General features: G+C 28.7%; 1 protein-coding gene across 2 annotated transcripts; it reads left to right on the forward strand.

Moving 5' to 3' along the window:
• The first annotated feature begins 2623 nt into the window (after positions 1-2623).
• On the forward strand, positions 2624-6342 carry LOC8275053 (glucan endo-1,3-beta-glucosidase). Of its 2 annotated transcripts, XM_025158618.2 has the most exons (5): positions 2624-2857; positions 3043-4019; positions 4786-4969; positions 5074-5101; positions 6158-6342. In XM_025158618.2, the coding sequence occupies exons 1-5, from the start codon at positions 2782-2784 to the stop codon at positions 6189-6191; spliced, it is 1299 nt and encodes a 432-aa protein (XP_025014386.1). In that variant the 5' UTR covers positions 2624-2781; the 3' UTR covers positions 6192-6342. The 2 variants fall into 2 exon arrangements, with proteins under 2 accessions (XP_025014386.1, XP_015579101.1); XM_015723615.3 differs by having other exon boundaries at positions 2626-2857; positions 4786-5101.
• Positions 6343-18125: the final 11783 nt, after the last annotated feature.

The following is an 18125-nucleotide window of genomic DNA, read 5'->3' on the forward strand; positions in this document are numbered from 1 at the left end:
CATGGAACAAGCAAGGGAGAAGAAAAGAGTAAGGTTGCACATTGAAGAGGGTGAAAAGGAAGAAGAAGATGGAAGAGACAAGGAATGAAGAAGAGAGGGTCGAGCAAGAAATGGATATCTCTCAAGGAAGGATCACGCTAAGGGACAAACTGATAATCTTTATGACCAAGCAAGCCAAAAAGCTTGAAAAGTTTTATAGACTTCTTAAGTATGTCCATGAGGATCTCATATCAAATTTGGTGCTAATTGAGTATACTAGGTAAAAACAACCTTTGTTAATGAACTCCCAAATAGCCTGAGCTTTAGAAAATCATTATCCCAGCTTCAACACATTGAACTGAAAATTTTGTGACATGATCCATGGTTGATAGGTATCTTCTTCCCCCGAAAATAAATTATATTCAAGAATTTTATAATTTCCTAGAAATATAAATAATTTGTCTACACAATCAGGATATGGTTTTGAGTAAGTTAGTTGTAGAATCGGCCTGACATCAACTCCCATTTTCTCTAGGGTTTCCATTAACTGGCTAGTCTCACACTGATGTAAAGATGGGGTTGAAAAATCAAATTTTGATATTTATTCTAATACTCGCTTTCTTCTTGTCTGTTTCCTAACTCCACTATTCGACCGTTTTGATCGTAAGTGAAAATCATTCCAAGTCGCGATCATTAGGTTAGCCCGAGCATTATTCTCTATTAGTAGAATCTCCCTCTTCTTCAAGGCTCTTAAGTACATTGACCAAATCGTATTCCCACTCATTTAGATTTTCCTTCTTTAGTATTATTGTATTAAGTCTCTAAATTCGGTCTTCCTTCCAGGATAGTAATAAATTTGTCAATACCTAAATTTAACTACATTAAATCACTCCTGACTTTTAGCTGGGCTTATTGTTTCCCTTCAATTAATGGCCTAAGTACTGAGGCCATTTGGTAAATCATGCCATTAAAAACCTTGTAATTTTTGGATCCTACAACAGGAGTTATCCTTTGCAAATCTCCTACAAATAAGAGAAATTTTTATCATTGGAATATCATGTACGTATTCTACCATTTCCTTGTCAAAGACAAACTAGGATCACCCAATACTGTTTCTAGGTTGAAAACTGGAATTTCGAGAATCAACATGTCTTTTGGAAGCTGCCTTCTTTCAGTATTGGCTTGACTTTTGACTGAAACACTCTTACTGGAACTACCTGCTCTAGAAGGATCAATCTGGTGCTTTAATGAAGTCATGGCCAATCGTTGTTTCTAGCTTCTTTTTTCTACCGGCATATAATGGTCTCACTAGACATTGCCAAAAAGATGTTCACGGCAAAAATCAATGAGATTCTGCCAAAAAATATCTCAAATATTATTTTAAAATAGGTTCTGCAGCCAGCTATAAGAATCAAACAAGTGACAAGTAATAGGACTAACTTTCTCGACTAAGATCTTGATCGATGGAAGATATATCATGGAGATAAACCATCCAACCACTTTAGAGAAGTGAATCCGCACTAGAGCCTTTGATTTCACAAGAAAATATGGTATAATCAAGGAATTACCAATCACAAGAATTGAAATACTCATAGAGAGATTGAACAAAAAATTAGTATTAAATTAATATATGAGAATGTGTGTACTTTGCAATACGCTTTCTACTACTATGATACCCCTTCAACTCGCTAATTAAAGTTCATAACTCTTTTTAGGCCAGCATTAATAATTTTTATATATTTATTCATTGAAAAATTATAGAATGTAGATCAAATTTACTTAAAAAATTTTAATATGTAAAATTTTACAGATTAAAGCTTTTTTATGTAAATTGCTCAAAGAAATTTTTTTTATGTAAATTTGATTTAAATTGTATAAGTTTTTATTAAAAAATATATAAATATAATGAAAGAAAGATTAAATCACTCTAAATTACCGCATTCATAAATTCATTTAATATTTATATTACAAAATACTTTCATTTAAATAATTGACCCACTAACATATTCTTATGCTTTATGTGATAAAATTTAATTAGGAGGCAAAGCTATATAATAGCCTTAAATGTAACAGAATTATCATAAGCATCTAACTTTACATAATTAGTCATTTTATAATTTCTGCATATTACTTTCAACCATATCATAATGATATAAGTAAAATTATTGCTAAAAGAACAGTATATTAAACATAAGAGAAATTATAGCTCCATTTATGTTCAAATGAGAGCCTTGACTTCCTGACATTCCTTCCCCACCATGCGAGAAAAGAATATTTTCCTGTCTGCAACTAAAAGCAATTTCTTGCTTAACCTTCCTATTAACTTGCTTGCTTTTTTCCCTTGTACTAGTATTAAATCCAAGCTATTTTAGGTGTCTCATTTACTTTATATTTCAACATGTTAAAAAGTTATTCAAATAGGGCAATTCTTTCCTATTCTAGTATATACATTGCATTGAATGGATAAACAAATATATTAGTATTTTATATTTTAATATTAGATAATTTATACGTATTCAATGTTCAACAGCGGATAATTGGCTTAGTTTCTTTCCAAAGAAAAGAAAGAATGATAGAACAGATTCAAAGGCAAAGTTACAAATTTAAAGGTCCATTTAAAGCAAGCAAACAGAACAAAGTTACCCTTACAACAGCACAAAGAACTTCCCTACCAGTAAAGAAAGGTATCTCTGAATTCACTTCTTGAAACGTTGCTCGACTCCCCAACAATCAGTTACTATTCTCAATCTTTCATCTCTGCACCCAGTATCCCACCCCACACTCCCCGATCAACTTACAGTTATGGAGAGAGAATCTGCTGCCCTCTATGCTTCAATGGTTACTGCAATTTTGTTTCTTCAATCAACCATAATTCCAGGTATTACTTTCTGGACTTGTTCTCAATCTTGTAGCATTAGCATTCGTGATTCTTAGGCCATGTTTGGTACGTCGTAATGAACACGTAACGGAGTCACATTCACAATACATTTTATTTTTTCTGTGCATGAGAACAATTTCATGTAACTAATCCAATTATTTATATCAATGCTGCTATTCACTTAGGAGCTGAAGGCACTCTTGGAGTGAATTATGGTACAGTGGCAAACAACCTTCCTCCACCAGCACAAGTTGCAAATTTTCTTGTAGAATCCACCATTATAAACCGGGTTAGGCTATTTGATACCAATAGGGAAATATTACAAGCATTTGCTCATACTGGGATTGAAGTAACAGTCACAGTCCCTAATGATCAAATCCCCCGCCTAACCAAGCTAAACTTTGCTCAACAATGGGTAAAATCCAATATCCAACCTTATGTGCCCGCCACGAATATCATCCGAATCTTAGTTGGAAATGAAGTAATATCAACTGCAAACAAAATGCTGATTGCAGGCCTTGTTCCGGCAATGCAAACACTCCATACAGCCCTTGTTGGAGCATCATTAGATCGCAAAATCAAAGTTTCTACCCCTCATTCTCTTGGCATTCTCTCCACTTCAAGCCCACCGTCCACCGGAAAATTTCGACAAGGCTATGATGTTCATGTGCTTAAACCGTTGCTTAGCTTCCTCAGAGACACCAATTCACCTTTCATGATCAACCCATATCCATTTTTCGGATGTTCTCCTGATACTCTTGATTATGCACTATTCAGGCCTAATGCTGGAGTGATGGATGATAACACCAAACTTATGTACACAAACATGTTAGATGGGCAGCTTGATGCAGTCTTTTCAGCAATCAAGCTCCTTGGTTTTACTGACATTGATATAGTCATAGCCGAAACCGGATGGCCATCTAAGGGAGATTCATTACAACTTGGTGTAGATGCAGACAGTGCAGCTCACTACAATGGAAATCTCATGAAACATGTAACATCTGGTTCTGGCACTCCTTTGATGCCAAACCGGACATTCGAGACTTACATTTTCGCACTTTTTAATGAAAATCTCAAGCCTGGACCTACCTGTGAGCGCAATTTCGGATTGTTCCAACCAGACATGACTCCTGTGTATGATATCGGAATCCTCCGGCCCACGGTAGCTGCCGCAGCCAATAACCAACATGTTACATATTTGTTAATCGTTATAATCGGCCTTCTAATTGTTAATAACCATGGTGAAACTATGCTCTGCTAGTTAATTAATATTTCAACTATATATTATAGTAGACAGAAGAATAGAAATACCGAGCTTAAGGACTCGGACCAACATCAACAGGTTAAAAAAATAACCATCCTTGACAAAAATTATTTGATAGACTCGGTCTACACGTCATTGATTTTAGACTAAATCAATTGCATAGTTATATGTGACATTTTTTATTAAATATTATATTTGCATTGATTGCATTTCTTTCTTACTTTTATTCGTTTAGTATCTTGATGACACATTTTGACAGATTGAAACTAATTTTTATTATACTAGTTGTATACACCGTAATCAGTAGAAAAATAACATGTTTTATATTTTGATATCAAATGATCAATGGATATTGAATTATATAAATTAATAAATATGTATCAATTATTTAATAGTTTGAGACCTAATTAGGTAAGGATTTTGGTTATCTTCTACCCTGACATTGGTTTTAAGTAATCTAGATCGGTATTTCTATTCTTCTATCAACAATCAATGTGTGTATACAACATTTAAGAATACACACATTATTTTAAGAAAAATGATTTAGAGACAACATGTGTTTGTGATCCGTATCACATAGTTGGTCTCATCGTGTGATAGAGAGAGCATGCGCACGTTATCTCTGAAATGACCAGCCTTTATTTGACTGGTTTCATCTTGGCAGGCTAGTTCATCGATTCCAAAGAACCCCACCCCAGTGCCGATGGTTGCACCGCCGGCGAGCTCGGATCCTGAAGGGAAACGGTGGTGCCTTCCAAAAACAGGAGCAGATACAGAGGCTCTACAAAGAAACATTGATTATGTATGTGGGTTGGGAGCGGAGTACTGTGAACCTATTCAAGATAATGGTAAGTGCTTCCTTCCTAATACAGTTAGGGCACATGCAGCATTTGCCATGAATGCTTACTATCAAGCCAATGGAAGGAATGCTTATGACTGCGATTTTGAACAGACTGGAGCAATCAGCAGCGTCGATCCGAGTATGTTTTATACCAATCCTTGCTTGGTTTTTTAGACCCTTCATCCCATAAATTCTCAACTGAGTTATATTTCTGTTTAGCACTTTCCTTTATTACTTCTATTTTTCTTTTACAATTTCTTCCGGACTTGCAGGAGATAGATTGCTATTGAATGTCTAAAAAGGACATTTACAATTATTTTATTTAATCAACTGATTTATTTTTTATTCTGTGTTTTTCAAAAAAGTAATAAATTACTAATATTCTTTTGAAAGCTGTTTTTCCTAGAACTCAAATATTTAAAAATTACCATAAATAAGAATTATATCCTTAGTTTCCATCTCGTTAACAGAAAAAGAAGGTTTAAGAGTTCAAAAAAGCCCACAAATTAAATTTCAAATATTGCAAAAATTGATGATTTATAGGATTGTTATTTTGACTTTTTTGTTGTATTTACAGAGAAATTTTTCGGATAAATTGTATTCCTCACTTATTATGAACTTTCTACTATAATTATGGCATGTAACGTATTTATGATGTCATTTAAATTTATCGATAATATTGCATTTATATTATTCGATTTCTAATTATATTAATCAATAGTAAATGGAACACAATTTAATCATATGGCATAATGGTATGGGGAAGTCTATAATCCTACATTGGAAAATTTGGGATTGTTTAGTTGTGGGGATTTTTTTTTTTCAATTTTCAGTTTTTTTTTTTTGAGTTTTCTATTTTTTTATTTCTCATTTGAAAAATATAAAAAAAAAACATATAAAATATATTAAAAAATAAAAAGTAAAACCCGCTTCTATATGACTCTTTTAAATAGAAAACATCAAAATAATGTTTTTTAAACTTATATATAAATATGAAGATTAAAATATTTTTTTTAATTTCTAGATTTTAAAAAATTATGTTAACTAAATATGAAACTTTACTTATATATTTCTTAAAAGAATTTTTAAAAAAATAGCTTTAGTTTTTCACAACTAAACAAAACCTGATTTTTCAAGCATTTTTCTCATATTTTAAAGAGTCATTTTCTAATTTGTATTTTCCTTCATATTCCAGGCTTTGGAGATTGCAAGTACTGAACTTACGATGAATACCCTAGAAGAACTTTGGTATGGAATAGCATTGAAGTTATGGAAATTTAAAACACACTAATGTTTTTTCTCCTCTACAATTTCCCCTTTTTTCTTATAAGAGAAAAGTTGAATATGAACTAAAAACGAATGAGTTGTTACAACGTGCAATTACTTGTAGAATATAGATAGATATCTGGGATACAACATTATTTATTTAGCATATTCATCAACATTGCAATATATGCCATAACAATTCTTGCTCTAGCTATCTCAGATATGGCAATAGTAAATTGTAAGTGATGTGTCTAAGCGGTTCTATAATAAGATTACGTTCACCACGGGATCGATCTCTTAAGGAATTATGAGGTCACTTATTATAAAAATTAATTATTAATATAAAATAATAAAAGTAAATCTAAACACTCTAAATTAATATTTTTTAGAGAATAATATTCATAAAATAAAGTAACCAAACAATAAATAAATATGCAATGCAAATACAAATGCTTATGATTTAAAACTATATATTAAAGACATTATTTAGTCTAGCCATTTACTTAGTAATCTTCTTGTTTTACTTTAAGCCTATATCTAATGAATGAGATGGTGATGTACCTTTTTTTTTAGTCACTCAAACTAATGATGCAACTAAAATTTCTTCTACCAACATAGATTGAAGCAAAATTGGTATCTCTAATACATTCAACCTAAAATATTTTTAACAGTTACTATTCCTAAATTAATATGATGGTTAACTAACAATAATAACTCAAACTAATAAATATATGAAGGTAAAGAAATCATTATTAAATAAATAAATAACAAGACTCATGCATAAATAAAAAAGATTACACTAAATACTTATGAAAACTAGCAAAATATATTTAACCCAATGATTATGGTGTTAAATAGAAAGACATAAAACAATAAAGTAAAAGCTTCATCTAGATCCAGAATTTTTTCAAGTAGAAAGATGATAGGTCATCACTCTCCACTTTTTGAAAAGCTTCTTAAATTTTAAAAAATGTAATGAAAACTAAAGTAAAGTATTTATGAAAAAGCTGTAGAGAAAATAATTATGGATAGATGTAGAGAGCTGATAGGAGAGAGGTATCCTCCTACTCCTAAAACTAGGTTTGTAGATATATATATAGAGAAGAGTCATCATCTAAGTAAGTCTCCTTAAAGATAAATATACCAATATAAATTTATCTGATAGATAAGAATATAGGTATCTTTATCTCCACCAAGTATTATTACATAAATAACTTTTAATATAAATTCTAATAATTATACAAAATGACTAAAATATCCCTTGGGCCTTGTAGTTTTTGGTCAGGTCTTGCAAATAGTAGTCTGTGAATAGACATTTATATATTTTTTATATCACTTGCTTTTCAAGCTCTTATACTTTTTTTTCTTTTTTTTTTACACCCCTTGGATTCTAATTTTTGATACTTAGAGTATTTATTTCTTTCTTGAGATGTTACGTCTTTTTATGCAAATACAAACATGGGCGATGAATGCACCTGGTTACTCAATAAAACATACATCAAGATGCTTTGCATACTCATAATCTCAATTGTCTTTTTACGTGAAAATTGACATTGGTCATGAAGATCCCCGGTTACTAAAGCAACTAAAATTAGCGGAGTAGAATTATTAAACTTAGCTTTTAACTTGCCCATTTCATATCTCATAGACTTAGGCACGCCAATTTAATAATAAAGAGATCATAATCTAAATCATATACTTCTAACTATACCCAACTCAAAATTGCTAAACTACTCATCATGTCCATATGCAAAAGACACTTGATTATTTAAGTGTAAATAACTCATGAGTTCATAATTATACATATTAAAAACTAACTCAAGAGTTCAAGAATCTTAATATAATAGCATTCTTTCATCGACTCTTATATAGAATAATAAGAAAAAATTAAGTATAAAAATTTAAAACTTTGCAAAAATTCACCAAAGTTGCTAATGCTCATGGCATGGCATATAAAGTTTAATTGAAGAAATATTTTATTTTTCTTCCCCACACTTAAATTTGATATTATCCTCCATGTCATTGCATATATAAAAAATAAAGATCAAGAAGAGAGGAAAAAGATAGAACACTCCCCTAGAGTTTTGCAATGCATAGTAAGCCATGAACTTGAATTCCAAACTCTACCATCCAAATCTTAGAAGTACACTTGAATACACATTATTGATAATTGTAAAAGAAATAAAGAACTGGAAATAATAAAGTATCTTAAATAAACTAGAAAGATTAAATCTTAAGATAATAAAAAGGTAGGTCTTAAAAATAAATAAATATAAATAAAATCTAAAATAAAGTCTTAAATCAATGACATGACTATATATGTGGAGGAGATGGATATGTATTCTTAAGAGGAAAAGAAATATTATATCTAGTTGTTTATATTTTAAGAATAGCGTTTAAATTTAAAAATGACTTAAGTCTTGCTCATGTGTCATTTACCTTTTATTTTTATAATTAAAATATTTAATTTGTAAAAATTGGAAGAGGAAGTGGTGGAGTCGTGTCTTCCGCATCTGGCGGCTCCTCCGCGAGCTCACGGCGTGAGTGTTGGTACAGCTTCTGCCTACATCGCGCCCTCGTCCGTGCCTCGCAGATGGCGTCATCCTCTTGTCTGGCAACGCTTATGCTTCTTGTGGGAACTTCCATACCTCGCTTAGTTGTGTCGAGCGGCCCGCGACCTCCCTGAGGGTACTAGCTGCTCTCACCTGCTGCATCTGCGTTCCTCACGAGGAGCCCTGCGACTCGCTGCATGTTGCTGCTAGTGGCTCCTGCGGGCCCATTCGATATTTTGCAGCGGCAACGTGGCTCGCTCTGTTTTTTCTTTTACTTGTAATTAACTTTTATACACTCTAAGGGCAAATAATTAATGAGAACATAAATTTGAATAAAAATTAAAAATTTTAAATACTAAAATTTACAATTTAAACTAAAAATTAGAGTTTATTAAAGATTTAAATAAAATAAAATTTAAAACTAAGAAAATCACTAAAACTAAAAATAACTAATATCAACTAAACAAAACTTGACTAATCTCTAATCCTACAAAAAAATTAGACATGCCTAAACTCCAAAAACTCCCAATTAATATTTCTCAATAATGAATATTCAACATTTTAAGCACACAATATCCATATAATAACATAAGATTAATTAAACATGAAAGCTTATTATTAAAAATAAATTGACATATTACTACATAGAGAAATATTGCCTTTTGGAAATTAAAGAAGGTAGGCATGCTTACTTTTCTTTCATAGGCCTACAAAGTAAACATAAAACACTAAAAGATTAAAAAGAAAAAAATAACTTAAATGTATAAAAATAAAACAAAATACAATCGCTAAGTTTATTGTCTATAGCTAGACATTCCTAATTATGCTCATGGTGGGCGTTCATCCATGCACTCCACCTCTTGATCATAAATCATTCCTTTCAAATATGGCTTCATACTTTTAATGCTCATGAAAGCTCTTATCAATTAGGAATAGAATATCATCATGCAATTATTAATAAATAAGAGAATCTAAATAATTATATGAACACTTATCAATAGTAGATTTACGAGATAAAGTTAGAGAATCAAATACTTTAAATTCCACAGTTTTTTCTAAAACTATCATGATAAGTTTTCCATTTTGCATATCAATCACAGTTCTAGTAGTTGCAATGAAAGGTCTACCAAGGAGTATAATTTGCTCCTTATCCCTTGTTGGTGTATTTTTCATGTCAAGTACTACAAAATCAACATGAATTATTAACTTACCTACTTGAACTAGCAAGTCTTCCACTATACCTCTAGGATATTTTATCGATCTATCAGCAAATTGTAGAGACATAATGGTAGGCTTCAACTCTCCAATGCCAAGTTGTTCATACATCAAATAAGGCATCAAGTTGATGCTTGCTCCCAAATCTAACATGGCTTTTGTATCCTTTTTGTCCCCTATTGTAATATTAATGATGAAGCTACCATGATCCTTTATTTTAAAAGGCAACTGATGTTGAAGCACTGCTCTTGCTACTTGTACTTTTTCATTGTTCGCATATCTTTTTTTGTTAGTGTTCAACTCTTTAAAGAATTTTGCATAAGTTGGCTTATTCCTGATAACATCCAACAAAGATAAATTAGTGTTGAATTTAGAGAGCATCTTAATATTTTCAATTTTTTTTATCCTTTTTGCTCTCTTTGAATTGGTTTAGGAAAGGAATAGGTGGTCTATAAGGCTGAGCTGCCTTATGGAATTCGGGTCTACAAAATACTTCCTTTTCTTTCTTCTCAATTCTAAGATTAGGCTCTACTTTTTCTTTCTTTTGCATGCTCTCCTTATTGATTTGCAATAATCTATCATTTTTAGGTGTACCTGCATAAGAAGAAGAATTCATTTCAATTTCCATACCAATTTTATTATCAACAACCTCACCTTTTCTAATAGTAGTAATAGAATTGCCTTGTTCATGTTGACTTGATAATTTCTCTTTCTTGAACTCTTGAACAACTTCAACAATTTGTCTCATTTGAGCTTCTAAACGTTTCGTTAAAGCCTCAATGTAATCTGTCTTTTTTTCATTCTTCTTCTTCCTATTATGATCATAAATGATTGAAGTGTTTCTTCCAAAATTAGCTTCTTTGTTCATTACATTGAAGAGTTTGTTCTTGATCTGGAAAGAAATGAATGGAGTCCCTTTGGAATTGAGAATATTGGTCTTGGTAATGAGATTGATTTCCGTTTCTCAATAATTATGGTGGGTTTTGGTTATTGTATTTCTAAGAAAAATTTGAATGGTTTCTTCAACCTAGGTTATATGTGTTGGAATAAGGGTCATTCATAGAATGCATAGGTTGGTAAAAATCCATCAAATTTACTTGGTCATACATATTTCCTCTATAATTATCAAAAGATGAACAAACATTAGCACCATGACTATAAATACTATAAATACCACACACCTCATTATTTGATACGTTTTTTGTTGAGGCAAACATCTTAACTTGCTTAGTCAATTCAGCTAATTGTATGGTCATCTCACTACTAGCTACTACTTCATTTACTCCTACTCTTTTTATCCTCACACTCTTTTGTTGAGAATTAGCTCCTAACATCTCAAAGATGTCATAAATCTCATAAGTTGTCCTTTCTAATATAGCACCCCCAGCTGCATTATCAACTATACATTGATATTGTTGTGTCAACTCATCATAAAATAATTGGTTGGTTATTGGAAGTGGGTATCCATGGTATGGTATTTGCAATAAAAGTGATTTGAAGCGATCTCATACTTCATGAAAAGATTCAGTATCCTTTTGATAAGAATTAAAAATTTCAACTCTTAATTCTTTAGTCTTTTGATATGAGTAAAACCTACTCATAAACTTTTTATACATTTCATCCCAAGTTCTCAAGGTATTAGGAGGCAAGGTTATTAACCAAGTCTTTGCTCTATCTTTCAATGAATAAGGGAAACACCTCATTCTTAATTGATTCTCATTAAGTCTAGATAATGGGAAACTCTCTAATGAATGTTAATGCATCCTCACTCGATATAACATAAAATGAATGTTCTTAAGTTCATAATTCCTAGATGCATCACCTAGAACTATGCATGAAGTAATGCTACCAATTATAGGCCGTGCATAATCTTTTATAGCCATTCGCCTTTCAGCTCCTACTTCTCTTGGTGGGTTTGCCATGATATCAACTTCTTCTTTTGATTCTTCTTCTAGTTGTTTCCTGCTAAATATACAAAATAAAAAGAAATTTCAGATTTAAAAAATTAAAAAATAAAATTTAGAAAACAAAACAAAAACACATAAATAAAACACAAGACACTAATCAATATAATAAAATTTGGATATAGTTTTCCGGTAACGATACCAAAAACTTGATTTGTCTAAGTTAGTACTCGCAAGTGCACGAACCGCTCCTATAGTAAGGGTAAGTTCACCACGAGATCAATCTCTCAAGGAACTATGAGGCCACTTATTATAAAGACTAATTATCAACACAAAATAATAAAAATAAATCTAAATACTCTAAGTCAGTATTTTTAAGAGAATAATATTCATAAAGTAAAATAACCAAACAATAAATAAATATAAAATGCAACTGCAAATGCTTATGATTTAAAACATGGGCGATGCTTGGTTACAATTTCGAATCCATTATTATATGTTTGCTCTAGTTTTTATTGTTTTTGATGTTGAAATGGTTTTCCTTTATCCATGGGCAAGAGTTTCGATGTATTGGGGTTATCCGTATTTATAGAAGCTTTAATTTTCGTGCTTATCCTAATAGTTAGTTCAGTTTATGCATGGAGAAAATGAGCATTAGAGTGGTCTTAGTTCTTGAATATTTTGCAAAAATAATGAAAAAAATAACATTGAGACAATTATGAATTCCATTGAGTTTCCCTCACTTGATCGAACAACTCAAATTTCAGTTATTTCAACTACATCAAATGATCTTTCAAATTGGTCAAGACTCTCTAGTTTATGGCCACTTCTCTATGGTACCAATTGTTGCTTCATTGAATTTGCTTCATTATAGGCTTACGATTCGACTTTGATCGTACTATATGCTAAAGACGGTATTTAGTCTAACCATGTACTTACTAATCTCCTTATTTTACTTTAAGCCTATATCTAATCAATTAGATGGTTTTTTTTCCTTTAGTCACTCAAACTAATGATGCAACTAAAGTTTCTTTTACCAACATAAATTGAAGCAAAGTTGGTATCTCTAATACATTCAACCTAAATATGTTCATAACAATTACTATTACTAAATTAATATGATGGTTAACTAACAATAATAAATAAAACTAATAAAGATATGAAGGTAAAGAAATCACTCATTAAATAAATAAATAACAAGGTTCATACATAAGTAAAAAGACTAAACTAAATACTTATGAACACTAGCCTAACATATTTACCTAATGATCATGGTATTAAATAGAAAGACATAAAATAATAAAGAAAAAGCTCCCTCTAGATCCAGAATTTCTTCAAGTAGGAAGATGATTGGTCCTCACTCTCCACTTCTTGAAAAGCTCTTTAAATCTTAAAAAGAGTAATGAAAACTAAACTAAAGTGTTTATGAAAGAACTGTAGAGAAAATAATGATGGACAGATGTAGAGAGCTCTCCTCCTCCTTCTAGAACTAGGTATGTAGAGAGATATATAGAGAAGAGTCCTCCTCTAAGTAAATTTCCCTAGAAATAATTATATTAATATAAGTCTATCTGATAGATAAGAATATAGGTGTCTTTATTTCCACCAAGTACTATCCCATAAATAACTCTTAATATAAATCCTAATAATTATACAAAATGATTAAAATATCCCTTGGGCCTTGTAATTTTTTGCCAGGCCTTGCAAATAGCAGTCTATGCATCTTAATCTTGAGCCTTGATACGAAAATACCCAATTAAGCTTCTTTTTGAATATTTAGCTCCATATTTTTTTCTCTTGTCTAATATTACCTGAAAATAGATAATTAAACTTAAGTGAGGTAAAAATATATATTTTCACCATATTATATGTAGAAATCATATTATTAAATCTCTAAAATACCGTAAATATCTATATAATTTGGACCTATTAGTAAGTAAACTTTTATGGGGATAATTACTATATACTTTCTTATTTTTTTATATTATATTACTTACTCCCTAACATTTTAAAAAATTATATTTTAAATTTTAAATTTTATAATTTTGTACTAAAAGGTCTTTCCGTCTGAATTTCTATTAAACAATAATTTTATTAGATTTAGTTTAATGCTAATTGTCCTTTAATTTTTGGTGTAGTATATAAATTATTTCTATATTTTGTTTATTGTATTAAAGTTTCTTTGTATTTTGAAAGTCAATGATTAAAGTATTAAATTAATAAAAAAATAATTTGGTCCTAAACTTATTACTAAAGTTATAATTCTAATGCAATAAAATTAATAATAAAAATAATTTTTTATCTTAATAATTTAAAGTTAAATTATATAAATTTTCAATGTTTTGCTAAATATAATTACTTTGAATGTTTAAATTTTACTAAAATTTATGCTAAAAATTAGAGCAACTAAGAAATATTAATTAATTATTTTTATATAGAAATCAAAATTGATTTTTGCTAAAAATAAAATTTTACATTAATTTGATAAAAATATAATTTTAGACTAGTCTGATATTTAATGATTTCTTTTATCAATTGGTATATTCAATTAAGACTTTTATAAACTTCTGTTATAGTGCTCATGAAACTTCAATGACTTTTGCAGAGTTAATAAATTTATTAAGGGATAATTACTACTTGCCCCATGTGTTTGTCCATATTATATTAGTTATCTCTAACATTTAAAGAATATATTTTTTCATCCTTCTATTTTGTAATTTTATACTAAAAATCCATTTCATTAGAATATCCGTTAAACAACTGTTAACTAGTTTGGTTTTATACTATTTGCCCATTGATTTTTGGTGTAATATGCAAATTGCCTCTTATAGTTTATTTATTATACTAAAACCCTCTTGTCTAATTTTGATATAAAAATCAATTTTAGTGTTTATATAAAAATAATTAATTAGTGTTCTTTAATTATTCTAATTTTCAGTATAATTAAATTCTAATAAAATTTAAATATCTTAAAAGTACTTTTATTAATCAAAAAATTAAAAATTCATATAATTTAACTTTAAAATTGTAAAAATAAATAGATAGTAATAGTATTATTAATTTTGTTACAGTAAAATTGTAACTTTGATAAGAAGTTTAAGAATCAAATTATATTTTTTATCAATTTACATTATTAATTACATTGACTTTCAAAACACAAGGGGATTTTAATGTAATAAATAAATTATAGGGGGCAATTTGTATATTAAATAAAAATCAGGAGGCAAAGAATATAAAATCAAACCTAATTAATGATTTCCTAACACAAATTCTAACAGAATAGGTTTTTATTATAAAATTACAAAATAAAAGGATGAAAAATATATTTTTAAATGTCGGACATAACTAGTACAATATGAAAAGATACAAGAAATAAATAGTAATTATCCCATTTATTAATGAGTTTTACAGACTTTACTTAAACAAAACTTGTGTAGATATTGATAGACTTTTATGAAATTTTTTTTGATTTTTATAAACTATTGTTTCTCTATTGTTCAATTATTTAAAAATAAAATTAATCATTTTAATTTTATTTCAAATGTTATTCCATGTAATGTTAATATGCAATTCCATACCCAAATAACAGACATTTCATTGTTTTTTCAACTCCAGATCTACTTTTAAATTTTCTACCTCATAATATTAATACTATTTTTTTGTCAAGATAATAACTTAAAGAAAATTGACATATCACGATTTGTTTTCAATTAAACTATTAAATTCATATTATATGCGTTATATTTTTTTATTATTTATTTGATAAATATCTAAATCAATAATAATCACCTTTAACAATCCAACTGATCTTCCTAATAAAATCTAGAAATCTATAGTGCAATTGTTTACTTAAACCAATCTTTCAAAAATCACTAGACTATTTATTTGAATTCATATTTCTTACGAGAATCCCTCTTAAGATTAAATTAAAAACTTTGATTAAATTTTTTTTTGTATATATGAGCTCAAGAAAATATTATCGGTATTTAGCTTTGAGTTTCATCCAATCTTTTTCTTTTAAGATGGAGAATATAGTGAAAACGAATAATGACGATAATACAAGAGAACTTAAGAAGAAAAAAGATAAGTCTTCAAAAAAAAAAATCTATTGAAATCTTGAGGAGAATAAGAAGAGAATTCTTCGAGATCTTTCTATTCGTAGCACTACATAAAAAAAGTCATTCTAAATATTTAAAGCCTATGTCTATAAAAGCCGATGACTTTTTGAATACTAATTTATTTTTATAGATTTTATAAAATTTATAATTGAATACCTCCTAATTTCGGTAGACTTTTTTTAAAATCTTTAAAAGTCAATATAGAATACATCATGAATTATATATAGTTTTTCTAAAATTATTATAGAATACACCTGAAATTTAAATTCCATCAAATCCTTTAGTTTTCTTAATCTAATACGCCTTCTTAATCTTTTAACTGTCTTAATTTTGGATGAAAGAAATAATAATTAGTTTTATTTAAAAAATAGAATTTTAATCTAATAAATTAATTATACAAGATAATTTATATATTACACTAAAAATAAAAAAATAAATAGTATAAAATCAAACATTGTTAATTTTTATTTAACGAGATTCTAATGAAATGATTTTTTAGTACAAAATTACAAGATAAAATGACCAATTTGTGTATTACATCAAAAATAAGAGTAAAAAGTATAACAACAACCCTTGTGAACGATTATTTAATAAAAAATTTGATGGTAGGAATTTTTAATATAAAATTATAAAATAAAATGATAAAAAAATATAATTTTAAATATTAAAAAATAAGTAATATAAAAAAAATATACCACAAATAGTAATTACTTTTTCTTTGTCTATAATACATATTTGACAACTATAATAGCCAATGATTCAAACGAAAGAAAGAAACATAGTAAAAGTACATTCATAAATTAATACATGATCGGTCCAAATTATATATAGATATTTAAGGGTATTTTAGAAATTTAATGATATATTTCTATATATAAAATGGTGAAAATATGTGTTTTTATCTCACTTAAGCTTAATTGTCTAATTTCAGGAATATTAGCAAAGAGGAAAATATGGAACTAAAAGAAGCTTAATGAGACATGTTCGTGTCAAGATCCAAGATTAAGACGCATTGACTGGTAATTACAAGACCCAAGGGATATTTTAATCATTTTGTATAATTATTAGGATTTATATTAAGAGTTATTTATAGGATATTATTTGGTGGAAATTAAGATACTTTAAGTCGTATTTATTAGATAGACTTATATCAGTATATTTGTCTCTATGAAGATTTATTTACAGGAGGACTCTTTTCTATATAAATCTCTGCAAAACCTAATTTAAAAAAGGAAGAATGAGGAGAGTTTTCTCCTACTTGCTTTCTATATATGCCCACCATTATTCTCTTTATAATTCTCTACAGTTTTCCATAAAAACTTTAGTTTAGTTTTCATTACTCATTTTAGGATCTAAGGAGCTTTTTCAAGAAGTGGAGACTGATGACCAATCTTCTTCCTACTTGAAGAAATTCTTGATTTAGAGGAAATTTTTACTTTTTTATGTCTTTCTATTTAATACAATGATCATTGAATTAAATATGTTAGTTTTCATAAGTGTTTTAGTCTTTTTACTTTTGCATGAACCTTATTATTTATTTATTTAATGAATGATTTTTTTACCTTCATATCTTTATTAGTTTCAATTATTATTATTAGTTAACCATCATATTAATTTAGCAATAGTAATTATTATGAAAATCTTTAGGTTTAAAAGTATTAAAAACATCATCTTTACTTTAATCTATGTTGGTATAAGAAACCTAGATTACATCATTAGCTCGAGTGATTTAGAGAAAAAGGCAGATCACTATTTCATTCATTAGATCTAGGCTTAAAGTAAAACAATGAGATTACTAAGTAAATGACTAGATTAAATACTATTTTTAACATATAATTTTAAATCATAAGCATTTGCATTTGCATTGCATATTTATTTATTATTTAGTTACTTTACTTTATAACCATTATCCTCTCAAGCATATAATTTAGAGTATTTAAATTTATTTTTATTGTTTTGTGTTGATAATTAATCTTCATAATAAACGGCCTCATAGTTCCTTAAAATATCGATCTCGTAGTGAACTTTTCCTTACTATAGAAACAGTTCGTGCACTTACGAGTACTAAAAAAGACACATCAATACACAATAAATTAATAATGATAAAA

The sequence above is a fragment of the Ricinus communis genome, chromosome 1 (assembly GCF_019578655.1).
Source record: "Ricinus communis isolate WT05 ecotype wild-type chromosome 1, ASM1957865v1, whole genome shotgun sequence".
In the NCBI taxonomy this organism is placed as follows: domain Eukaryota; kingdom Viridiplantae; phylum Streptophyta; class Magnoliopsida; order Malpighiales; family Euphorbiaceae; genus Ricinus; species Ricinus communis.

What these genes read in the sequence shown, in the direction of transcription:
- LOC8275053 (XM_015723615.3), top strand. Translation starts at nt 2,782, where the DNA reads ATGGAGAGAGAATCTGCTGCCCTCTATGCTTCAATGGTTACTGCAATT. An exon ending in TCAATCAACCATAATTCCAG is followed by an intron (nt 2,858 to 3,042) that starts GTATTACTTTCT and finishes CTATTCACTTAG; the next exon opens with GAGCTGAAGGCACTCTTGGA. An exon ending in TCGGAATCCTCCGGCCCACG is followed by an intron (nt 4,020 to 4,785) that starts GTAGCTGCCGCA and finishes TCATCTTGGCAG; the next exon opens with GCTAGTTCATCGATTCCAAA.